Genomic DNA, 26,165 nt, shown 5'->3' with positions numbered 1-26,165 from the left:
AAGCACATACGCCATCAGGAATGATAGTTCAGATAGTCCACAGAGACCATACAGTCCCATATAGTACAAATAGTCCACAAAGTTCACAGTGTCGATACATGCAAAATAACAGAAGTTATGCCATCAATTCTAAGCTGCTACCATGGTGTTAGCACAGAAGTCATCCTCACTGCCTCCTAGTCTTACCCTTACCCTTGTGGCCAAGAGCATCGGTGCCTGGAGTGTACCTACAAGGCGAACGACGTCGCCTTCTTGCAACCTGCGTAGGCTGAGTAGAAGGAGCATCAGGAAGCTGAGATAACCCAAGCTCGTCATAGTCACGCTCCTCGGCCACCCCCTCTTCGTCATCATCATCATCGCTTTGAAAAGTGTCCATAGTTGGCCGAGACGAGCTCTGTCCTCCAGATCCTATAAACATTGTTCAAATTATGTGTGCACTTAATTCATTATCTCATACCATGAAATTTGCTCAGTTCAAATAAACAACAAATTTAATAAAATTATACCTCCCAAAGAAGATATACCATGCACAACAGGTGTGTTGCATTGTCGTTCCTGTGGCACATGCACATTCATCGCAGCACTAGTACCGCAACCGCACCGAGCTGCAGCACGCCTAAGCCTACGTGCTAGTCTCTATTATGCAAAGATTAAAATTCATATTGTTAGATATATGATAAATGAGGGTCGTAATACTTGTTCTTAGATAAATTCGATGTCAAGTACTTACTCCAAGAAAGTTGTTTAGTGTGTGCTCGTCCACACCTGTTCTTGGAAACCGTTCGATGTCAAGTACAGATTGCTTTATTGCGTTGTCCTATAAGATAAGACATGTAATAGTTTATATAGGTGCAATTTATAAAGTGGAAAGGACAACAATCGTACAATTGTATAGTGGAAAGGACATGTACCACTCGGTCCAAGACAGGTGCTGCCTCGATAAGTGTCCCTTGTCGTGCTGCTAGGTCATAGGAAGTGTCCTCATCCTCAGATGATTCAAGGTACGCATAATCTGCTTGGGTCCACTGAATTTTCAACCTTGTTCGTGTAACACCTAGGTACCAAGTAAGGTATGCACGAAAATTGTAGTTGGTATGTGGTTGCTCATTTTCGTAGAGGTTGTCATGAAACTAGTCCCACACTTCTATGTACTGACGATGCAACGTTTCAAACTCAACTGTCTTCTTTTGCTTCTGACGATCAATCCTAAAATTAAATATTAAAGATGAAAATAATAACACAAATTTAACAACATTGATTCTAAAACTCAGTACGGGGTTAAAATATTGAACTAGCAACATGAATATAGTAGGTATGAAATAAATTTCAGCAAGTAGGTTGTAGTAGCACACTTCAATGACGATGGAAATGACTAAGGATATAAATTTCAGCAAGCATGGATCTGCAATAGCACATTTATAAATTTCAGCAAGCATGGATAGGCACTAAGCATGTAAATTTCAGCAACATTTATATAAATTTCAGCAAGCATGTAAAAAGTACCAACATGCATATAGGGGGTAATAAATTTCAGCAAGGATTTATATTGGACCAAGTAGCAAATAAATTTCAGCAATCATGTAATTTTCAGCAACATTTAAGGTATTGAACTTTGAATAAATATTGAACTTTGAATAAATTGCAGTCAACATATCTATCAAATGCATGGAATAAATTACCAAAATAACTTACTTGTGCAGCTCCACGGAAGTATCAAATGGAGGGACAGGCCATTGCTGGCACAAGCCAAATTGGCGGGCTACTCGATTTGGAAGGTGCCACTCAACAGCATAGAAGCAAATCAGAGGGCAGATCATCAAGTACAAGTCTTCATCCTCGCTACACATGCTGCTTACTCCAAGATGTAGCGCATCATTCGCCGTGTACGGCTCCCAATTAACCTGCAAACATAAGACATGTATATGGCAAGTTAGACAAACTATCGAGCATACAATAAACAAGAACTACTGCATTTTACTCACCATGGAGGGCCTAAGCGTGTCGAGCTCATTGGCATACTGTACGTACGCACGTGAAGTCCTGCTGAAGGCGACTTTCGCCTGGTCCCAAAGATGGGCAAACGTCGGACGGTGACGAGGGTTGCCCACTGCAAACCATTCCCGAGGAGCGTCAACTATGGGCCGTCCAACTCGAAGACGAGCCCACATCCAAAGCTGCAGTAGGTAAACACAACCACCAACGGAAGAACTACTTGCGGTCCGACGACACGCCTCACAAAGGCTACGGTATAGGTAAGCCAGCACTCCCGAAGCCCAGCTGTAAGTACCTGAAACCGTTGCAATCAATTTAATCAATGCATACGTAAACATAAGAAACCCAATTAATAATAACTGTGTAAGGGAAAAGTACCTGTGGTGTCCCAGTCAGTGAGGCACGGGAGGTACATCCACGATGCAGTGTCCCCTGTCGCGTCAGGGAAAAGAACACACCCAAATAGGTGCAAGATCCAAGCTCTACAGTAGTAGGCAACTGTCTCCTGGTCCGCATGTGCCGGACAATTACCAAAGCTCTGCCTAAGCCAAGCAATTGGTACCCCAGTGGTGCGCTGCGTCGGTGCCTCCGGAGGAAGTGGTCTTCCAAGGAAGGCCTCAACTCTGGCCCTCCAACCATCGGGCCTGCAGTGTCCGATAACTGGACGACCTCTAACACTCAAACCCAGGATCTTCTGAGTGTCCTGGAGTGTAACAGTCATCTCTCCACAAGGTAGGTGGAAACTATGAGTTTCTGGCCTCCACCTACAATTTAAAGAACATTGTTGTTAGGGTTTTCAGAAAGATAGATAAAGTTTGTTCAAAAAAACATACGATTACTATAGATAAATGGTGCACCTGTCAACCAAAGCTGTGATCGCCGCGGGGTTAATTGGAGGCAACCCACGACGAACCTGATACGATATGACATCCAGGCCAGCCCTCTGCAGCAGAGGTGTGTACCTGTCGTCATACCGCATCTCCTCGAACTTGTCATGCGTTCGAGGTCGAAGCGGGGGTAGTTCCTGCAACCATACAATCAAGTTATTAAATGCATAAGTACACAAATTAATAATAAATGAAAAGCAAAGATCAAAGTAAGTACCGCCCCCTCGGCAGTGAGTCGTCCTCGGTGCTTCACCTCGTAGTATGGATCCAGGAGGTGGAACTGCTCCATCCTATAAACAAATTTGATCCATTAGTTAGTAATTAAGCAGAAAAAAATAATACATTACAATGTCATTATATTAAACAAAGGAGCACTAGAACATGTATGTCTGCCAAAAAGTAAGTTGCATATGAAAGTATTTAACAACTAAAGTACATAGAATATTAAGTGCACCTGACTTAGCGGCCAATGGCAAGTACGCGAGTTGTGTCCAAGTCTACCACATTTGCCACATTGATTTTGCTCGGGGTCAGTAACAAACGGGGTTGCTCTCCCTCGCCTCGTTCTACCTGAAATCTGGTCCATGACCATCTTATGTCTCGTACGCTTTCTGGTTCCACGTTTGTTCCAGCGAGCACCTGGATCTGCAATGTACCTTGGGCCAATGTATTCTGGCCACTGCCCCTCATCTAGGAAAGGCTCAAAACGGGGCGACCAAGTTAGCACAAGGCTATCAACACTCAACTCCCATGGTATCTTGGTCTCGTAGTCAAAGTTGCGATGCCTAGCTGCTGCAATATAGTGAGAACAAGGAGAGTGGTACTGTCTTGGTCTCCCACATCCACATGAAAAATCAGTCAGGACAACAATATAACTCCTTGATGGTCGGATCTCACCATCTGACGTTGTACCACCCCTTTCAGTGACCTGGTACTTGCCAGTGGCATGGTCAAAACACTCTATGTCATGTGTTCTAGCCCTTTCCTTTGCCTTGTCAAGGTGCTTCTTAGCTCTAGGTGCCCATTTTATATTATTACTCTGTAATTGCAATGCTTGAGCATGTCTATCGTTGAACCAGGCCACTAGTCTATAAAAGGTAAAAGATACAATGGCATTGACTGGCATGGCACGTATACCCTTGAGCACACTATTAAATGACTCTGCCATGTTGCTAGTCTGAAACTCGTACCTCCATCCACCATTATCATGGGCTCTTGTCCATTTCTCAGGTTCCCTCATCAAACCTAGCAGCCACTGCCTACCTTCTGCATTTGTTGCGGTTTTTAACTGCTCCAACTTCTCCTCAAAAAACGGCACCTCAAGCATTCGAGCAACCTCCTCGAATAGAGGAAAGTTGTCCTTCGTACCATCTTTCCGAAGTAAATTCTCTGCAAGGTGTCTAGTACACCAACGATGGTGCAAAGGTGCATAACCAGGAATCTGCTCCTGTACGGCACTGAGTATGCCCTGGTGCCTATCAGATATGACACCAACCTCCCTATGTGGGCCAATGACATGTATCCGAACAAGGCGCATGAACCAACCCCAGCTGTCTTTGTTCTCTCTCTCCACCAAAGCAAAAGCCAAAGGAACCAATGCGTTGTCAGCGTCACAGGAAATGGCTACCAAAAGAGTGCCCATGTACTTGCCAAGCAGAAAAGTACCATCAATTGATAACACTGGACGGCAGTGCCTAAAGGCCTGGACACACTGTGGAAAACACCAGAATGCACGAAAGAATATCTGCCTCCCATTCCTCCATTCATTAGGCTTCGGAATGTACTCGTAATGCATGCCTGGATTAGCTGCTTTCATTGCATTGAACATTGCTGGCAGCTGCTCGTATCCCTCCTCCCAGTCCCCATATATCATCTTCCAGGCCCTTTGCTTTGCCCTCCATGCTTTGCCATACTTTATGTCATATTTAAATATCTTCTGAGCCATGTCCATAATTGTTCTGACCTTCAAGTTGGGCTGACCCTTTAAAGTTGTGCATAACGTACTAGCAATAAGTGTAGAGGTCAACTGTCGATGCTTCTGTTGAAGGTCAGTCTGGGCACAAGTGTGTGGACCTACAATTTTTGTGATCTTAAACTTCCCGGTGGCCTTTTGTTTACGAGCACAGACCCTCCAGTTGCAATCTGACATCTCACACACAACCGTGTAGCGGCGCTCAACATGGGAGTGCATCACCTTGAAGGGTCTTTTACGTATTACAGAATATTGTTGCAACCACCTTCTTAAGCTGGGCAAATCATTAAAGATCATGCCCTTCTGAATTTGCACACTCTCACCAGGCTCAGGAGCCTCCAGCAGCTCATCATCTCTTCCCTCTGCATAAGCATTTTGAGAATGACTGAGGTCACTAAACTCGTGAACTAGTGGATCACGATCAGGACAAAAACGTCTGATAAGCTCCATTTCTTGTTCACTTAAAGGTGCAACTGGCCGGTCATCATCGGAATCAACAGCTCTAGCTGTGCCATAGGGCTCCTCATCATCCTCAATATTAACATCCAAACTATTAGATGCTATAAAAGCTGCGTCAACATTAATTGTTGGAGGCACAGGATGACAACAATCATTACTTGGATTGTCACCTACAACAAAACCACAAATATGCATACAATTGAGACAACTAAATCGAACGAAGGAATGCTAACAAAATGAATAATGCAACTACGCCACTTACATGGAATTGTCTGGGTCATAGGGGTATGTACGCAGCCAACCACATGGGGACCGGATTGAGCATCAGGAACGACAACCACATCTTCCACACCCACGTTCTGAATGGGTATCAGAGAAGCTGAGGGTGCCGGATTGTCCACTAGAGGGCCAATGGGTGGTTGCCAATTAAGAGGAGAATCCACTAGATGGCCTGGCTCCTTGGACAAGTTGCGCACAACCAAATCCAAACATTTAAACTCACTCTTCATGATAGTTTTGACATATTTGTCCCATTGAACCTCGGATACAATTGGGACCAACCGCCTAAAAATTGTACCTGACCCGCCATAGTGAATGACCCCCTCAACTAAGATTTCTTCTTCATTCAAATTACATTTAAGCTCATCACGAGCACTACCCATCAATTCAGAAAACAAGGGCCGCTCATCAAACATCAAAGGGACCGTTTGCATTCCAACAAAATCAACATTGCCAAACTGATCTTTCTCCACACTTCCTCCATGATATAGAGTTACTAAATTGTCCATCTAATTGATATACAAAATAACCATGTTACTAGGCATATAACTAATACATATAAAACACCTAACAATGTATGTAACTAACTAACACGAGTACTACTATATAACTAAATTTACTAACTAACTAGGGTATATTATTCTTCATGTACTTGGATTTGGGATTGCTAATATATAGATATATTTGCTAATATACAACTAATAGACTTATATATCTCAATTTAGTAAAGAAATTAAAACAATTAATAACTACATTACCTAAATTAGATTAAATAGTTAAACTACGATAAATTAGGAAACAGAGAAACCAATGTGAATTCTGCTAAATTAGGTTCGATATTTTGGCTTCTAACTAAATAAAATCCTAAACTAGCTAACTAAATAAATTACTAATTGCTAACTAACAAAATTTAGGCTTCTAACAAAACTACCTAAACTTGCTATTTCAGTTTACTAAGTATTCTAAATAAATTAGTAACTCAATTATTATGTAAACTAGAATAACTAATTTCAAAAAAAACTTACATCCCGCCGCTGCAGCGGACGGACGCAGGGCAGAGGGGCCTCAGGCTCGTGACCGCCGGAAGAGGGGAAGCCCCCTGCTCCCTGCCCCGTGACAGCCAAACGCCGGCGAAGGCGGCTCCCTGCTCCCTCGACGACGAAGCCGGCGGCGGGTGGAGGGAGCAGCACCGGGGGCCGAGGGCGCCCTGCGCGGCGCGGCCGGAGGGAGCAGCACCGGGGGCCGGGCCGGGGCACGCGCGCCGAGTAGGGGGACGGGCGGGGCACGCGGCGAGCGGGGGATGGAAGGGGAGCGCGGCGAGCAGGCGGCGGCGGCGGCGAGCAGGGAGCGCGGCGGCGGTGAGGAAGACTGCCTCGCGAACAGAGGAACGCGAGCCGCGGCCTGGTGGTATTCAAGGGGTCGACGCCAGGATCTACGGCGCCGAGCTCGGCGCCGTGATCTGTGGCGCCGAGCTCCCTGCCACGTCGGATCCACGACAAAAGGGAGCCAGGGGCCTCGGCGCCGTGATCCATGGCGCCGAGACGTGAAACCTCGGCGCCATGATGCATGGCGCCGACCCCCTGGGTCCATTTCTGCATTTAAGTTTTCTAGGGGTCCAATTATGAACTTTTTTCAAAAAAAAGACCAAATTGTAAAAAATTGGGTAGCACGTGTTGCTTTCCATCGCCGGGGACGGGGCTACCCACAGGTCCAGTGACCGGCCTGCATCTGGATGGATGGATAAGAACGAACAACGCTCCGGCCCGCCGCGCTGCGCGGGCAAGATAATTAAAGACGTTCATATATACGGTCTTCCTCAAACACGCTGTAGGTCAAAATTACAGGTCCTCCGTTCCCTGGCGTACGTGTAGCCGTGCATGCACTCGTGCATTGTGTCATTGCATTGTGTGGCATACGGTGCCCCTGCAACCCAGACGCGCACGTCCCACAGTCAGAGCACATAATTAAGGCGTCGATCGGTTGAAGGGGAATGTGGTCTCTGGAAATAAATATTCCAGCAGGATTCGTTATACAATTTTAATATATTTTAGTGAGCAAGAATTATTTTTCAGGGCTGTCTATATAATTTTGAGGGCCCTTGTGCAAGCAAAGAGGTAATAGTCCATCAAATATTTTTTTATATGTTAAATATATAAAATATATAGTACAACTAAAAAAATTAATTTACACCATATGTTTTAGTTTATAAAAAGTAATTACAGTACAACAAATAAATAGAATAGAATAGAATTAGAAATTTAGAACCCTATACAGAATACTAATAACAAAATTGGTGAAGTCTTAATCAGTCATGCCCTTACTCTTCCTGCTCCAGTGTCTAGTGGTGACATCGTATGCGAACGTGTGGTGTTAGCGTGTCATGGAACCACATTATTGCATTTGATGATTGGGTAATAGGACGAGAAGACGATAAAGAGGACCATTGATTTGCTCAACTAATCGATCAAGCGAGGATACGAAGAATACTAGCAATAGGTGGCTGTGGATGACGTGCTGATTAATTAATTTCTTTTTTAAATTAATTGACGAAATTCTATAGTGTTTGTAAAGCCTCCAAAAAAATAGATAAATTTATATACTAAGTATTATATTATATATATTACATATATATATATATTTATAGGCTCTTAGCGCCGTGAGCCCTGACCGTCGCACCAGCTCCCACCCTCTAGAGACGGCCCTGTTATTCCTGGCCGGGATTCAGCTGACACGAACGAGCCCTAAGGTGGTTGTAGGTGTACGCGCGCCGCCGGCCGGCCGTCAGACCACCGCCGCCCGTCTCCGCCGCGGATAGGAAGACCGGCATGTATGATACAGCGGCGGCGGCGGTCTAGTAGCGGCACGGCAGTCTCAGTCCGCGAGCACGCACACGGCACACGGGAACGCACGCCAACACGGACACCCGATAGCGACCGTACAATCCCGGCACCTCAGGCTCAAGTCTCACCCAGCCACGTCGCGCGCGCCTGCAAGGCAGACCACCACGTGCCTCTCCGCTGGCCTCGCCACGCGTCCCCTCTGCGCGCGGCGCCTCGAGGCGCCTGCCTGTCCACTTTCTTCCGTGCGGGCGCGGGCACTAGGGACTTGTTTAGTTCAAGTTTTCAAGATTATACGTCGCATCGAATTTTGCGACACATGCATAAAACATTAAATATAGACGAAAATAAAACTAATCACACCGTTTGACTGTAAATCACGAAACGAATCTTTTAACCTTAGTTAATTTATAATTAAACAATATTTATCACAAACAACACAAAATAGCTACAGTACCGAAATCCAAAAATTTTCACATCTTAACAAAGGCACGGCGGTCGGCAGGTAGCGCCGCCGCCGCCGGGGTCACAGGAGCGGGACTCGTGTCGACGCGCGGCAGGCCCGCGCACCACGTGCCCATATATACTAATCTAGGCCTTGTTTAGATATGAAAAAATTTTAAATTTCGCTACTTTATATTTTCGTTTGTTTATAGTAAATATTGTCTAATCATGGATTAATTAGGATCAAAAAATTCATCTCGTGATTTACAGATAAACTGTACAATTAGTTTTTATTTTTGTCTATATTTAATTAATGCTTTATACATATGTCGAAAGATTTTATGTGACAGGAAAATTTGAAAACTTTTTGCTTCTTGGTGAACTAAACAAGGCCATAAGGCCAGTCTTAATGCATAGTTTCATGACACAGTTACCAAGACTATAAACTAGGCACCTGAGCCATATGAGTTTCATGGGGATGAAACTCTTCTCTTATCTCATGAAACTCCTTCATTTAATGACCCTGCTAAGTCAGCAATTTTGTTTATGTGGTGTCCTATTTAATGTGCATGACACTCTTATAAAACATGCATTGAGACTGGTCTAATGTGCCGTATCATTGCCGCGCCCCTGTCGTCGGCGCATGTGTCTGGCGCTGCGCGGTGGCTTGGTCTCCACGTACGCGGGGCGTGGCACTGGCATAGGGGATCAAGGGATGGTACCTACGCATAGGCTAACCGCCGGAGCAACAGTACGATATTCTTTTTAATTTCGTACGAGTAGTATATAATTTTTGCGTGGCGAATTCCGGGGAACGAGAGGATAGATAGGGATGCTGAGGCAGCGGGCGAATCTTCTGGATGTATGCCCAGCGTGCGTGCATGTGGCCGCACCCTGATAGGTGGTCGCGATTCCGACGAAATGCATGATGTGGGCGGTACTAGTGGGTTATCTGCCTTTCTTGTGCTCGTCTGCCGTCTGCGTGCTGCAACTGCATACACGAATCCTGTAGCAGTATCTACACAGAGAGTACAGTCGATGGTAGGCACCATCGCTTAAAAAGTCAGGCTACACGAATCCTCTCGGTGAAAGAAACACGTTACTACTCCACGCTTGCATGCATTCATAACACGAATCCTCTCGGTGAAAGGAACCGGTTCACAAGGCCGTGTCTCGTGAAGAATGAATAAAATGAAATTAATTCGAACCACGGGGGAGAGTACCACTGATTGACAACGCATGCATGTATCTATCACCTCGCCCTTTTTCCTGTCCCCCGCCACGTACTAGAGACATGTGTAATTCATTTCCTCATCACAAACTAGGCCTTGTTTAGTTCTAATTTTTTTTTGAATTTTAATACTGTAGCACTTTTGTTTGTCTGTGGCAAATATTGTACAATTATATACTAATTAGGATCAAAAGATTCGTCTCACGATTTACAGGCAAACTGTGTAATTAGTTTTTATTTTCGTCTATATATAAAGCTGCATGCCACAAGATTCGATGTGACGGAGAATCTTAAATTTTTTTTGGTTTTGCCTTGTTTAGATTCAAAAACTTTTTGGATTTTGACACCGTAGCATTTTCGTTTTTATTTAACAAACATTATCCAATCATGGAGCAATTACGCTTAAAAGATTCGTCTCGTAATTTACAAGTAAACTGTGCAATTAGTTATCTTTTTTTATCTATATTTAATGTTCCATACATGTGCCTAAGATTCGATGTGATGAAAAATCTTATAAAGTTTTGGGTTTTTAGGTAAACAACGCCTTAGGGAGAACTAAACAAGGCCCAGTACTCCGTAGTATGCCATGCACCCGCTCCAAAATTCCCATTTAGCCCATGCCCATGGCAGCATCTGCATCCCGCGCCGGTGCGGTGCCTGCCCTGCCCCGGCCCCCAGCCATGAAAAACGGCGCTGCACGTACGGCCACACAAGAACCACGCCGCCCAAGAGCAAACCGCGGCGTGCAAAAGGCATCCGGTCCCAATTCGGCTGAGGTCGGCCGTGACGCCACCCGCGCGGGCGGTCCCGTCCAATCCCATTCCCATCCCGGGGCGGGCCGCTGAGGTGGCCGTCCACGAGCCTCCCCCACCTTCCGCGAACCCACCACCTCACCGCGCTCCCCCCGCCACACGTGCCCTTTCCTTTCCCTCCTCCCGAACCCACCTCCGCTTTCCCGCAGCCGCCGACTCGCATTGACCCCTATCCCCCCTCTTCCCCCCCGCCCGAAGCTTCCAGACCGCCCGCGCCAGCGCCCGCCGCTATATATCTCTCCCCTGCCCGCGGTTCTCAGCTTCAACAACACCGCGGAAACCATCCACAGGACACACAGAGCCGAGCCACCCACCATCGACAGCACCCAGCCGCCGGAGCGCGAGCTTCTTTACACAGCAGGCCGGAGAAACACAGGCAGCCAAAGCCGCCACCGCTTTTACCGACCGACCGATCGGTGTTGCCGCCGCCTGTCGGGTTTAAGCAACCAACCAGACCAAGCCATGGGATTGCCGGTGATGAGGAGGGAGAGGGACGCGGAGGCGGAGCTGAACCTGCCGCCGGGGTTCCGGTTCCACCCCACAGACGACGAGCTGGTGGAGCACTACCTGTGCCGGAAAGCGGCGGGGCAGCGCCTCCCGGTGCCCATCATCGCGGAGGTGGACCTATACAAGTTCGACCCCTGGGACCTGCCGGAGCGCGCGCTGTTCGGGGTCAGGGAGTGGTACTTCTTCACGCCCAGGGACCGCAAGTACCCAAACGGGTCCCGCCCCAACCGCGCCGCCGGCAACGGGTACTGGAAGGCCACCGGCGCCGACAAGCCCGTCGCGCCGCGGGGCCGCACGCTCGGGATCAAGAAGGCGCTCGTCTTCTACGCCGGGAAGGCGCCGCGTGGGGTCAAGACGGACTGGATCATGCACGAGTACAGGCTCGCGGACGCCGGCCGCGCAGCCGCCTCCAAGAAGGGATCGCTCAGGGTAAGCCGATTTTTTTCAATTCTCGGAATTGAAGATGATCCCTTTGATTTGATTTGTGCTGAATGAATTTAGCTTGTACTAATTCTATCTTCGATCAATTTGCTTGTGCAGCTGGATGACTGGGTGCTGTGCCGCCTGTACAATAAGAAGAACGAGTGGGAGAAGATGCAGCTGGGGAAGGAGTCCGCCGCCGGCGTCGGCACCGCCAAGGAGGAGGCGATGGACATGACCACCTCGCACTCGCACTCCCACTCGCAGTCGCACTCGCACTCGTGGGGCGAGACGCGCACGCCGGAGTCGGAGATCGTGGACAACGACCCGTTCCCGGAGCTGGACTCGTTCCCGGCGTTCCAGGACCCGGCGGCGGCGATGATGATGGTGCCCAAGAAGGAGCAGGTGGACGACGGCAGCGCCGCCGCCAACGCCGCCAAGAGCAGCGACCTGTTCGTGGACCTTAGCTACGACGACATCCAGGGCATGTACAGCGGCCTCGACATGCTGCCCCCGCCAGGGGAGGACTTCTTCTCCTCGCTCTTCGCGTCGCCCAGGGTCAAGGGGAACCAGCCCGCCGGAGCCGCCGGGTTGGGGCCATTCTGAGGCTGAGGCGAGCGAGGATGGAGCCATGGATCAGGAGAAGACAGCGTTGCAAGGTTGCGAACTCTGTAAATACAGCATAGGAGTCGAACCTGAACCCGACTCTGAACCTGGTCGGGGTTACAGGGTTATGGGTGTCGGTGTTAGCGTACATGGAGCCGGCCGGCCCAGTGTTGGCGAGGCTCATTCTTTAGTTTCACTTTCAACGCAGAAGACGGTAGATATATGTGTAGCTGTTCACTTTCATCACTTCCTCTTCAACAGAACCGACGAAATTTTGCTGCTCTTGTTAACAACTTACGAGTACTACCGTGTGTCCGTGTTTGTGTCTCCCCTGCCCCGTGTTGTGTTGGTATGCCGCATGCCTGCAGCTACTGCGGTGAGTTGCAGCAGCTGCTTAATAAGCATTACAGAACAAGGAACCACTTAGTAGAATTTTGCCACTTAAGGCCTTGGTTTGAATACATATTACATGCGTAGAATGAATTGGGGTGGAATTAAATTAAGTTATGTTCTAATCCATTGAAATAGATACACGTGCATCCAAGGCCTAAACAATGTTCTACGCCATTTCGCGCGTGATCCACTCCAACAAACGTTTGGAATGAATTTTGGGAACTGAACAAGGCCTTAATCAGCAAACGGATGATGTGGTCTGCCGTGCATGCAACGTGGTGGTAGTGTCTCAATGCAACGGACACACGTGGTACCTATGGGTATTGGATAGAACATCCCCTTTGGAAAAGCGAGTTCTGCAACAAACAGCGAACCAGCTAAACTCAAATTGGGGGAGACTTTTGAACATCAGAATTGGATCAATCTTATTTCCACCAAGCAGAAGCACAAATACAGCGCAACGCGGGCAGCGCATCCTTCTAACTAAGATACAATACCAACCTGTATTGGAGGACGAATTTTACATCTTAAAACTACCCATTGCGCCATTTGCACATGGAGAAAATGTAAAGTGAACACAACTCATTTCTTATTGATATATCGTATGGTTCCAGTAAGCCAAAAGAAATCAGGAAAAGTAAGACTAGCGGACTCCCCCGAGCTCAAATGAACAGAAGCTTTCACATGCGATCAGACCTGTAGTCGGGGAAGCAAGAATATTGTGATTCAGCCATACAACAACACAGAGCATAACAGCATCATCAGATCTTGAAGGCAGCAAACAAATCCCCCTGGACGTAGTCGTTGTCGACGAGGCTGACCAGGTAGTAGCTCTTCTGAACCTGAAAGTCAGCAGCCAAGAAATGTGTTTGAAAATACAGTTTGGAAAGATGAACAATGTGTAGATTGATTTCACTAGCATATTTTGCAAACACAGGTTGTCTTACAAAAATCAAAGCTGTAAACACAGGTGCAGTTCAAGACTAAAAGTTCTAATTTCAGGCTAAAAGTTCTTATGTTCTTAGCAGAAAAATGCAGTATAGCAGATATTTCGGAACCAGAAACATGGCACTTTACTGTAGGAATAAATCTCCTAAAAAATGTTACAGATGGAGCTGATTTGACTGCATTATTATATGGAACAAAATATTATGTTCAAGCCTAAAGATTTGAAGTGAACATGTACCTTCTCTAGTAGCTCCCTAGATGAGTCGCCCTCAGGGAACAGGCAAGCCCACCCCCGTGTCCAGATTTCAAATGCTTCGTCCTTCCAAACCATAAAACTTGCTGGATCAACAACTGTAGGCTGGATAATCTCCTTGCCAGGGAAAACACCCCATGTGACAGCATTCACGGCGTTCGGTGCAATATTGGAGAATGATTCTCCATCCTTGTTCACAGCAATGTAAGTGAGAGAAGGGAATGCTTTGATCTTCTCAATTAGTTGGTCCAACTTCTCTTTTGCGCAGAAGAATTCGAGGTAGGCCTTCTGATAAACGTAGCCTCCAGGACCACCCCAACCTGCAGAACAGGACATAAATAAACAGGTCACAAAGGCGCACATGCGCTAGTTCGAGCAAGTATTTGACATGAACGGCCTAGACATTTCCAGATGATCTGAAAAGCCAAGAATTGCTATATGCAGCAGAGATTCTCCGACAATGTGGCACTATGCTGATAATTCCAATGGACATGAACCCAATCCGCAGTTTGCTAAATGTTGACTCAACACAACAACTCCTACTTAAGATTTCAAGACTGACTAAAACATTAAGTACTGGCATTCAAGGAATCCTGTAATATTATGGAAGATGCTTAAAATACTGCTCCCAGTGTCGAGTAACCTAGAAGCTTAAGCTGATAGGGAAAGTGGGCAATTCAATTATATTTCAACACAACATCCAGGGCCACCTGTTATAAAACAAAATACAATTAACTTACCGACAGTAGGCGAGTCGGATTTCTCTCCATTTACAGCAGGTTGGCTGTTAATGGTAAGGAAACCCTTCTGGTTAATCTTCACCAACTGGTCATCAATAATCTTTGTCTCTGGTTGAAGACCATCCAATTCTGACCATGGGCTGCTTGTGAGTTTCCCTTGACAGAAGTTTGTAAAGCGCTGGGATATGGAGAATATCAGAATTAAGAAGGGTTGGCAAAGACTTTAAAAGATGATGACCTCTATGCCAAGCAGACCAATAATGTACCACAAAGTTCAACAGTTACCTCACTAATGTCCTCCACAGATTTAAGTGGAACAGCCCATTCCTCTTGGAGCTTTTTACCACGTCCACGTGGTCTTGTGAACTGTTTAAAATGAATAGATGATTACATACAACTAGGATTTTATGACAATAGTCATCACAGAAGCCAAGTTGAGTAATTTTGAATAGATATTTGTTGATCAAGTCTACATAAAGGTGTAGCAGTGGCAGTGTGAAAACAATCCTATAGTGAAACACCCTTTTGGGGTCCATGATAATATTTTCATTACTGAATAAATATCTCTGAATCATATTAAATGTTCATTCTAACTTGACCCTTTTTCCCTGGAAGATGTATAATTTGTATCACCCTGAGAATGATATAAAAATATTGCATACTGCATAGATGATGATAAAACATTGCAGTAAACACAAAAAAAAGTAAACCGGAATACAGAGATACTGAAATTACCTGGTGGTCAGTAAGTGCTCCATATGATGGGTTTCGAGAATCACCCCACCGTCCATGGGGATACTGATCCCAACCTAATGTCCTTTTAAGATAGCTCTTTGGTCTGTTGGCCCTGCACAATCATTAAAATTTACAGACTGGGTTAGCATGTCACAAAGACCTCAAGCATCTTAACATAAAAGAGCTGTACACACTACCAGAATATAGGTCGAACATCCTCTTTAACACGGAAAACATTAGTTGCCGGCCTCCAAGGTAATGGCCTTGAAACCTTGGACTCCTCAATTAATCCAAGATTCTGGTGGGGACAAAATAGTTGTTAGTAAGAGGCCAGAACAAAAAAAAAGAAATTCAGACATGGAAATTACCATCAAAATTCCTATAGCAGACTTGTCCATGTTTAGTGTGTAAAGGTGCAAAGTCTTAATGCCAGTAGCAAGAATTTTCTTGCACATCTCAGTTCCAAGGTGAATCCCATATTGTTTAACAGCCTCCTCATTGTCTTTAATAGGATCCAGTGCAGCAGTGATCTCAGAAGGTATCTGTTTGACATTCAAAGTGATTATTTTAGTGAGAACTCAAAACATTTGAAAAAAATGCAAAAGTATTTGTCCATTAACATAATGGCATGAAATTTCAAATTATGAGGAGACGGTGTTTGTAGAACATTTACCTAAACATACAATGAACTATTTGTGAATTGACAGTAGGAGGTGTGAATTTGAAAGATTTCATTAATCTTGAGGAATATTGGATGGTGTTACCACTACATTTACCTACACGCGCATAACAGTGGGAAAGCTATTCTCCATTCAAGGTATTGAGATTAAAAAAAAAAAATCAGCCAAGTAAAAAGCTAATATATGCATAACAGCATAAGTCCATGCCCAATTGATAATAGAATGGTCTGCAAACAATTACTAATGATGGAACTACCAGCAAGATCTTTACCTTAGTTTTGCAGAACCCAGTCATGCGCAGGAAACCTTTGTAGTTATTTATTGGCATTATGCCAGGAACAATGGGACAAGTAATACCAATTTGGCGGCAGTCATTCACAAACTTGAGGAAGATGTCAGTATCATAGAAAAGTTGTGTAACAATAAGGTCAGCACCAGCATCAACCTACAGAGAAAATGTATAACAGAGTGAGAAGCGAACAAAAATATTATGCTTGACAAAACATATAAAGTGTCATGATTTACAACATCATACATTCGTTTTCAACATATCGTTTGGTTCATGAACCAACAAAAAATGTATTCTGCTATCATTGTGAATAGAGAAAAGTAAACAAAATCAAGAAAGTAAAGAGAACCTTTCTCTTCAAATACGCAAGATCATTGCTATATGCTTCCAATGTAGCACCTCCCTCGCCTTGTATCGCATCAGGGTGTGCCTCTGACATTTGGAAAAGGTATTTCAGATAAAGCATCCAATTTACAGGGTAGGGACTTGAAACCATCCCCTCTAAAGATATGTAATGGCTAGCTGACCTGGATAACCAGCTACAGTTATGCCAAAATAATCACCATACTTGGCTCTAATATGCTGCACCTGCAAGTAAAGACATAAGACAGTTTGAATGTGAGGTGGTTTCTTTGAGGATTCAGATGGGTTGATCTAGTTTCCAAAATATAACAGCCGTTGCAGCAGCAACAAACTAGTCATCACGTCCATGTCATGCCAATGTACTTAATGATTTATGTTGCTTTTAATGCAATCTTACCAAATCAAGAGCACAAGCAAATCCGCCTTCAACTTGCACAAATTTGTCTTGTCCATGTGGAGGATCCCCTCGAAGGGCCAAAACATTTTGAATCCCATTGGATTTGATAGTTTCCAAGGCATGGTCAATCTTCTCTACTGGCATGTTTGTACATGTCAGGTGCATCATAGTTTCCACACACACCTACAAAACAGAACCAATATAAAATATTGTAAGCATTCAATGCATGCGGTGCAAGGGATACATCGAAGATGCAGAGGAATTATAAGAAAGAAATTAGTTTGATAAAACTGAAGTAGTTCAGAACAGGACAGCATTAAAGCTGGATGATCAAATCCAACCAAGATTATACATCTCAGCCTAAAATTCAGGCCAGATATGCAGCAGCCAAATTTGGCCTGGCCATATGCATCTAATCGACAGAACTGTACTTGAGGAAACACTGACTCTACAAACCCAACATTCGAACCAATGCCCACCACCAGTAGCGTCACATACATGCAATCTAATCCACACTCATCCTCTGATAATCCATTGCGAAAACTAAGTGAATGAGCTTCAACTTCAATCCACCAAGACCTTGCTCTCAGATGTATCACCCACCTCCCACACTACCACTATTGGAAATCACAAATTGGAGTTGGAGCACATGGATTGTACACACCACATGCCAGAAGTATTGAAATGGCTTGTTTCCGGAAAACTGTTCTGTGCATTAGGCATAAACTTCCACTTAACAATGATCAGCACTCACGGTACACATGACAGAATCACAGAACTAACTGAATAAATAACACGAAATGCATTAATCCACAGTGCTCAAAAGCACCCACGTTGTCATGCAGCCCATTACATTTTAAACTGAATAAACTAAGAACAATCTAAATTATGTAAAAACAAAACGATGAGAATGGACAACAGTAACAATTGATAAAATAAAGTTAATCTAATCACCACCAAGTGTCCAGTGTGGAGCACGAATTTAGAATTTAGCCCAAACCCACACTAACTTGAACTCAATCAGAGGCAACCACCAACTGGCATTGATCAAACGCATTCCCCTCTCCTCTCGCGCGGCGAAACCAATCCAGGAAATCTAATTACCCAAAACCGTTACCGACACAACAAAACGAATGCATATCGCCACGTCCACCGACGCATTACCCCGCGCCCAGGCAGATCGAACCGAAGCCAATACTCAGGACATCACTTCCAGGCGCCAAAACAGATCAGATCAGATCGCGCGGCGCTGTCGAGCGAGGTAGCCGCACCACACGTACCATGTTCTGCATGCGGTTGGCGATTTCGAGGGTAAGGTCGGCGGTGGATCCCCCGGCGCCCCAGGTGATGTCGCAGAAGGAGGGGCCGTGCGCCACCATGCGGTCCATCCGCTCGAACAGGTTCTCGACCCCCTCCTCCGTCTTGGGAGGGAAGTACTCGAACGAGAACGCCGTCCGGCCATTCCCCGCGGCCTCCTGAATCTTCTCGATCACCTTCATCTCGAAAACCTCGCCACTAGCTTGGCGCGCGCGCTCTAATGGCGAGCCGAGGCGAGGAGCGGAGGGAGGGGGCTGTGCGCAGGTAGGAGGAAGTGGGTGCGGGTGGGTTTATACAGAGATCTGACCTCACCAACCGCGCGTTGTTGGATGGGCCCCGGTCCACGGTGGTCTCCCTCAATGACAGGTGGGGTCCGGCCGCAGATACCCGGGGTGGGTGTACAAGAGGCGGGTCCAGGAGGATGTGGTAGGACGGGTGCAGGTATCGTTGTCCTGCACCAACCCAAAAGAGTGGGTAGCGGAAAATGGCCACTCGTGGAGTTGGAAAATCAGGACGTGCCGTGTGGTTGGCTCGCTGACCGGCTGACGGGTGGGACCGGAAAAATAGTTTAGCGTTTTTGGTGATCCTTTGTACTCTTTTTCTGTGCGATATCTACTTATCTAGTGTTTGGAGTGGAAGATGGCCAGTTTATGCACATAACAACTACTCTTGATTCCTGTGAGATTCCACGGAGTGGACTTCTTCTGCCTATCTCATGACTGCGACCTCGAACTAGTTACAGCTAGGAGTACTATTCTTCGCACCGACCGCTACTAGTTGAATTTCCTACGCAGAACTGTGGATTCCTATACAATCTAGTAAACTGATCATTTAACAATTTGGTAAAAAAAGATCACAAAATTTACAGCATAAGTGTGAAATTTAAAGATTAAGCTTGAAACTTCCACATATTACAATGGAATGAATAGATTAACACCATGCTTATAATTTAAAATGAGGCATGAAAGAGAAAAAATGTACAATGCTATTTTTCTAACTTTTGATGCTTTGTAAGAGATATCAAATATGATTATCATGATTATAAAAAAATAGAAGTAATGTCCTCGCTTCTCTTCCTAAGCAAACAATTCTAAAAACAAAGCAATACAAATCACATGCGATCAGATGATAGAATCATAGTTCATAGAATCACATAATGTAGTTTGCTACGATTGTAAAACATATATACATGATATGAATATATGATACTAATGTTCGGTGATATACACAAATAATGATAAGTAATCTCGCTTTGTCTCCACGATATATACAAACTAATGATAGGTAATTAACTAGACAAATTCCCAAGAAAAGTAATAAGATCAAATCAAGAAAATGCAAAGCTGATACCTATCATATTTGCAAACATATGCTTGTCTGAGTACTAGCAATGGAATTATTTCAGCTTCTTGATCTAGTTGTTAATTAAGTAGTACTGTCTTCTAACTAAATCTCGATCTAGATATAATTTACACCAATTAGCATATGTATTGTAAAGCTTGGTGTAACTCTGACCGGAGTCCACCTTTGCTGCCGACATGGCCAAATCTGAGGCTCTCGATGGCCGATGGGTGATGGGTTGACGTCGGCATGTCTGCATGTATGCAAGAAGAAGCGAAGAACAGCCATGCCAGCGCAGCCCGGGCGATTGCAACGTTGACATTGACAACCATTTTTTTTTAGGAAATGACATTGACAACTATTTGGTTTGGTCCGTGGAAACGCTGTCAGCCTACAAAATGAAGCCCATTTTGGCCCGGTCATGAAGCCCACTACAACCGGCCCAACATGGAGCAACCCAATCCGGCCGCAGGAGCGTGCCAAACGTTATCCGGTTCAAAGCCGAGGGGCCTCACCCCTCGCCAGCCTCTCCAGCCAATCCCACTCGCCCAGCTCGCCGGCTCTCCTCCTCCCTCCGCCATGGCGGCCTTCCCCTCCGCCTCCCCGTCGCCGGCGATCTCCGCCTCGACCTGGCGCATGGCGTCCCTCCGCGCTGCCCTTCCCGCGCTCCGCCCCTCCCCCGGAGGCAGGCTCCGGTCGTCGTTCGCGCCCGCGGCGGCGGCCACGGCAGCCTCGGTCGGCTGCCTCGGCTCCTTCTCCGGCCTCGCGCCCGTATCGAATCTCCTCTCCTTCGGTGCTGGTAAAGGAATCGTAGCAAATGCCTGACTTATTCGACCTACTGAGATTGTAGTGTGCTGCCTGTTCGTAGCCACCGGGTCAGAGTTTGTAGCGAGTTAGCTAGGGAACAGTTACAAATTTGTATAGGAGTGTCAATTGTTCGTGCATAAATGCATATACACCAAAAAATGCGGCATTCTGTGTCATGATATGAAATCTAATGTTTGAACAAAGCTCCAAGAGAAACAAAGTTAGCAACTTTGTATAGAAACTATGCTATTTTAGTTGATGACTTTCTTTATTTGCGGTTAGCCCACAGCTGCAGCTTAATTGACCGTTCAGCATGACAATATGTACATATTTTAACTACTAGTTTTGCACACCTGCTGTGGTCATATCAGCTTGGTCTGGCTTGTTACCATGTCAGAATATGTCAGTAGATCAGCTTTCTCACTCAAATTTCATAAGCAAGTTGCAGCCCTGACAAAACTAGGATTGTGTTTCAACATTCTTTTGAAATTTCCTATAATCTGATCCACTGGTTTTGTCAAACTTATTGTAGAGAACTCAAACTTTGAGCATCGGTTGTTTGGTATTGATGCTCGTGGAAGGATAGTTGCGATGCGACATGGGAGACGTGTTCCTAAACTTAACAGGCCTCCGGATCAGAGGAAAGCATTGCTGCGCGGGCTTACCACACAGCTGCTCAAGCATGGAAGGATAAAGACTACGAAGCCAAGGGCAAAGGCAATGAGGAAGTATGTTGAGAAGATGATCACGTTGGCAAAGGATGGATCTCTTCACAAGAGGAGACAGGCTCTGGCATTTATCTATGAGAAGCATATCGTCCATGCATTGTTTGCTGAGGTTGCAGACAGGTACGGGGACAGAGAAGGTGGTTACACAAGGATCATCCCGACATTTCCGAGGCGGGGAGATAATGCACCTATGGCGTACATTGAGCTTGTCTAGGTAATTGAATATCTCTCTGTGAGATGCCTGAAATCTGAACTTCCAAGGTCACTAAAATGCATTTATTATTCCGTAAGTTGACCTAGACTGTTTGACTAACAAGGCAAACTAGTATTCTTTTATCATTAAGAGCTGCAATAAGTTTACGGATGTTAAAAACACGAGATCCAACCTAGGAGGAACTAGGTGGTTTTTCATTAATAAAGAGAAATAGGCACCTAAATTCAGTCCAAGAGGGGACTTGAACCTGGGTGGTTAGGTGCATTGCCACACTTCTTACCTAACGTTGAGCTAGGCTCACTTCCTTTATGGATGATAAAAAAAACTTGGCCTGCAAGGGGTCAATGACTGCCCCCGAGGTATTGTGCTTAAGAAGGTCTTCTCACACAGACTGAGAAAATCACCGAACTCCCACCCCTCCATACACAGGGAGACGTTACCCGTGATGAGAAGGGCCGATCTCTTTACTTGTGCTTTGGCCTGGGGCGAGCGAGGAGATTTTTTTTTATCCTCAGCCTGAAATTCGCTCCCATGAGGGGTGCCACCAGAACTGCTTAACCAACTGGTCTACCATCCTTTGGCTCCTTTATGGATGATCATCATTGTCTTTGTCTAGGATCTTGGTTTGTGTTGACTTCTGTAAATAATGCCTCCACAACTAGTTAGGTAAGACATAGATGTTGTAGTGGGAGTGTAGGATAGTAACACTAGTACTATTAGAAAGAAAAAAAAATGAAAATTAATTCAGCTGCATGACAGTCTGTTATGTATTCCGTACTCAGTGCTTCTTGGTGGTCGATAAGTTTCTTACAGCTTATGTTATTTTTATCTGTAGGATCTTCCATCAGTTGATGTGGTTTCATGGGCGACTTGCAGGCTGAGTGGTCATGTCTGTGAATTGCCCTTTGGATGTCTGTTTTTCCTTATTAAGTTCTTCTGTAACAAAGTGTAGATCACGCGTGAAATTTTGAACTGGTCAAGCTTCATCATCCTGTAATTGACAAAGAGCTACGCTATAATCTGGAAAAAAAGTTTCTGGCAGCGCATATAAAAAATTCAGCATGTCGAATGCCCTCTGTCCAATCTAGTTGTTCCTGCAGTTATACCTAGGTCAAACTTCGTCCTGTGATTGACAAAGCGCTATGCTATAATCTGAAAAAAAAAACTTTCTGGCATTGCATATAAGGCTCGGTTTGGTTTGCATCGGTAAACTTTAACTTCTATCGTATCGAATATTTGGACACATGTATGAAGTACTAAATATAGATTATTTATGAAACTAAAAACATAGCTAGAGAGTAATTGCAAGACGAATCTTTTGAGCCTAATTAGTCTAAGATTGGACACTAATTGCCAAATAAAACGAAATAGCTATATTAAATATTAAACTTCAACACCTCTAACCAAACACCCCCTAAGAAAGCTCATAACATCAAATGCCATTTGTCCAATTTTGGGCCCGTTCCTCTCCAATAGAAATAGCCCACGAATTAATCCAACTCATGAAGTTTATACAATTTTAACTAATCCAAGTCATGAAGTTTATACAATTTTAACTAGCATTCCGGCCAGGATTTTTTCCAGGTGCTCATTCCTGGTTTAACGAACGCGCCTTAGGCCTTGTTTAGTTCGCAAAAATTTTCAAGATTCTCCGAGTTTTAAATATAGACGAAAATAAAAACTAATTACACAGTTTAGCTGTAATTTGTGAGATGAATCTTTTGAGTCTAGTTATTCCATAATTAGACAATGTTTATCAAATAAAAACGAAAGTGCTACATTAGCCAAAAACCCAAATTTTTGCTAACTAAACAAGGTCTTAGTTGTTCGTTATGTTGTCCTTCATGCAGTATTGTACACATAAATAAAGGATAAGTAGACTATTAGTCAGTTTAGAACATCAAATGTCAGGATGGCCGAGTGGTCTAAGGCGCCAGACTCAAGTTCTGGTCCTCTAACGAGGGCGTGGGTTCAAATCCCACTTCTGACATATTTTTCTTTTTTCTTCTTTTTAGTTCCTTGTTCAATTTTTGGGTTCAAATCCCACTTCTGACATACATTTTTTTCCTTTGATTGCTTGTTCAATTTTTCCCAACTAAGCTTTAGCAAAACCAAAAAACTTTTTTTATTTGCATATTTCATTTCTTCCTACTAGCTAGCTTTAAAAATAATTAGTACTAAGCATTAGCAAAAAAAACATTCTTTTTTATTTTGCATACTCCATTTTTTCCTACTACCTAGCTTTAGCAAATACTTTGTCATTCATGGAGCCTTTTTTTAAACTTTCTTGCTCCATTTTCTCCCCACTAAACCTAGCTTTTAGCAAAAACTTTACATTCTTCTTTTTTGTGAAGAAGAAGATAGAGAGAGAGAGAGAGAGCGCTTTATTAATCACTTAGAGTTTAGAATGCAATCTAGATGGATAACTATTCGCTCAACATAGGTCGTCACACTAACACGCCAAACCACCGAATGTCTAGATCGTTTCACCAATTGTGCAAGCTCATGGGCCACACCATACACTCACTCTTTGTATGGATCACAATCCACACCAGAAGTCTACTCCTAGCCTCACAGGGTGTTTAGTTCGCCAAGGAATCCAAAATACAAAATGCCAACTACTTTGGAGTGATGAAATGCAAAATGCAAAATTTTCAGGGTCATATTTAGTTTCATCCAAAATGCAGAATTTATTGCCCTCATGAGAGCCTCTTGAGGTTTTTTTTGATTTTTTTTTTGCCTCTTGAGACCAAAATAAAAAATGGAGAATAACCACCTTCTTGCTAAAAAATTTATATGATGTTTAGTTCCGTTTTGCAAAATTATGGTCAAAAATCCATTTTTTTTTAGAAAAAAAGAGAACTAAACACCCCCTGAGTTGCCTCTTCTAAAATGAAACACAAGCGTGATCTATGTCCATGGTAGTTTGAGAAGTGGCCAACCAAGGTGCTACAACTAGACTATGGGATATTATTATTTTTTTATTTGCATATCCCATTTCCCCTACTTAACCTAGCTTTAGCAAAATACTTTGTCAAGCATCATGGAGTCTTCTTTTAAGCCAATCGAAGTTGAATAACCCTCTTGGTTTATCTGTGGTTTCTCGTCGTCCTTCGCTGCTGCACTGACGTGCTGGACAAGTGCACCGACCTTGCAGTAACAAAAATTGGCCACAGGTAACAAATTCTGTGTGCGCGCGTTGCTGTTCGAGTGTTCGGTGGTGCAGCAGCAACAGCCGGCCGGCGCGCCGTCGATGGTGAGGGAGGCAGGCAGGCAATGCAACGGGACATGTCCGACGGAATGCCGGAGCTCTCCGTCCGCGTTGTTCGGTCAAGCAGGCCCGTGCGCGCCGCCCGGTCAGGCAGACGACGCGCCGGCCGCACCGCACACACTCGGTTGTCGTTTAGCTTTTTTCTGTTTGTTTAGCTTGTCGATCGGGCTCTCGAGACAGTGAGACCCACCCACCTCTGGTGCGTGACAGCGTGAGTGGAGTGGACCGAAGAGCATTCCGTGCGTCGACAGGCACGGGCCGGAAGCATCGCCAAATTCGCCATGCATGCACGCATATGCTACGGCCACGAGTGAATGTGAATGCCACCGTCACAAAGGGGAGGAAGGCGGGGAAAACGCCAATCCACCGCGCGCGTTTGTCCGGAGCGCCGCGTCGACGGATCGGCAGCAGCAGCAGCAGCAGCAGCAGCCTGCGCGCTGCCGTTGGGGTGTCGGGGAGGCAGGCACAGAGGAATTCGATGCTCTGCCGGCTGCCGCCGCATCTGCGTGCGGCCGAGGGTAGGATACACAGATGCCCGCAGCGAAGGCGCCGTACCGCGGTAGATATCTTTGTCATCTCGTATCTGGCGCCTAGTAGATCGCTGCGACTCCGACTGCGACCGACCCATGGATCCGGTACGCACGTACTCGAATGGGCGGGCGGGCGGGCGGGCGGGCGCATTGGATGCAGCTAGCCGGGGCAATGACGCCGCCATGTGCGCCCGCGGCAGGCGGGCAGGTGCGGTAGGTGGTGCCGTCTCTGATCTCTCTCTCTCTCTGCATGCCCTCGCACGCACGCACGCACGCACGAGCGCGCGTGGGCGAGGGATCGAGCACCAGCACCGGCAGTCCGGCACCGGCAGCTCGATCGACTGCGAGAGCGCGCGCGCGAGGCAGCAGCAGGCACAGCCAGTCAGTCACTGGGCGCGGCAACGTGCGCTGCCTCCCCCGGCCCGCCCGTCTCCAACCGGGGGCAGGCGTCGGAATCCTATGCGGGATACTGCTGTACGCGACGCGTCGCGAATCGCCGGCCTCCGCTGGAAGACTGGAACCCCTGCATGCGCGGTGCGCCGACCACCCATGTACATACGTCGTACGCGCGGCCGTTCCTCGTGCCTTGCACTGCATTGTCGACGGGAACGGGATGTGGGTCATCATAATATATATAAGCCCCCCCTCCACTGATGGTCCACGGAATCATGGTGTCCCGAAAAGGGAGATTACCAGGACAAACGCCGCAGCTA

General features: G+C 45.7%; 4 protein-coding genes and 1 non-coding gene across 5 annotated transcripts; 3 read left to right on the top strand and 2 right to left on the bottom strand.

Annotated features, from left to right (window-relative positions):
- On the bottom strand, positions 1,131–3,463 carry LOC8057391 (serine/threonine-protein phosphatase 7 long form homolog). Its single transcript, XM_002463612.2, has 7 exons — positions 3,334–3,463; positions 3,097–3,169; positions 2,850–3,016; positions 2,371–2,756; positions 1,983–2,287; positions 1,693–1,901; positions 1,131–1,206 (listed from the first exon to the last, which is right to left on the bottom strand). Exons 2-7 carry the CDS (start codon positions 3,166–3,168, stop codon positions 1,131–1,133), a joined length of 1,215 nt encoding a protein of 404 aa, XP_002463657.2. The 5' UTR covers position 3,169; positions 3,334–3,463.
- On the top strand, positions 11,113–12,749 carry LOC8057074 (NAC domain-containing protein 67). The gene is made up of 2 exons (XM_002466172.2): positions 11,113–11,849; positions 11,961–12,749. The coding sequence occupies exons 1-2, from the start codon at positions 11,376–11,378 to the stop codon at positions 12,444–12,446; spliced, it is 960 nt and encodes a 319-aa protein (XP_002466217.1). The 5' UTR covers positions 11,113–11,375; the 3' UTR covers positions 12,447–12,749.
- LOC8057390 (methylenetetrahydrofolate reductase 1) lies at positions 13,245–18,817 on the bottom strand. The gene is made up of 12 exons (XM_002463611.2): positions 18,525–18,817; positions 17,245–17,427; positions 17,012–17,072; positions 16,834–16,916; positions 16,467–16,640; positions 15,884–16,057; positions 15,713–15,813; positions 15,516–15,627; positions 15,066–15,146; positions 14,781–14,958; positions 14,026–14,360; positions 13,245–13,681 (listed from the first exon to the last, which is right to left on the bottom strand). The coding sequence occupies exons 1-12, from the start codon at positions 18,741–18,743 to the stop codon at positions 13,601–13,603; spliced, it is 1,782 nt and encodes a 593-aa protein (XP_002463656.1). The 5' UTR covers positions 18,744–18,817; the 3' UTR covers positions 13,245–13,600.
- Positions 20,401–22,734, top strand: LOC8057389 (50S ribosomal protein L17, chloroplastic). Its single transcript, XM_002466171.2, has 3 exons — positions 20,401–20,701; positions 21,242–21,651; positions 22,487–22,734. The coding sequence occupies exons 1-2, from the start codon at positions 20,482–20,484 to the stop codon at positions 21,649–21,651; spliced, it is 630 nt and encodes a 209-aa protein (XP_002466216.1). The 5' UTR covers positions 20,401–20,481; the 3' UTR covers positions 22,487–22,734.
- TRNAL-CAA lies at positions 23,558–23,641 on the top strand. The gene has a single exon. It is a non-coding gene; the product is annotated as a tRNA-Leu (tRNA).

The sequence above is a fragment of the Sorghum bicolor genome, chromosome 1 (genome assembly GCF_000003195.3).
Source record: "Sorghum bicolor cultivar BTx623 chromosome 1, Sorghum_bicolor_NCBIv3, whole genome shotgun sequence".
In the NCBI taxonomy this organism is placed as follows: Eukaryota; Viridiplantae; Streptophyta; class Magnoliopsida; order Poales; family Poaceae; genus Sorghum; species Sorghum bicolor.
This window is presented reverse-complemented; position numbering and strand designations above follow the sequence as displayed.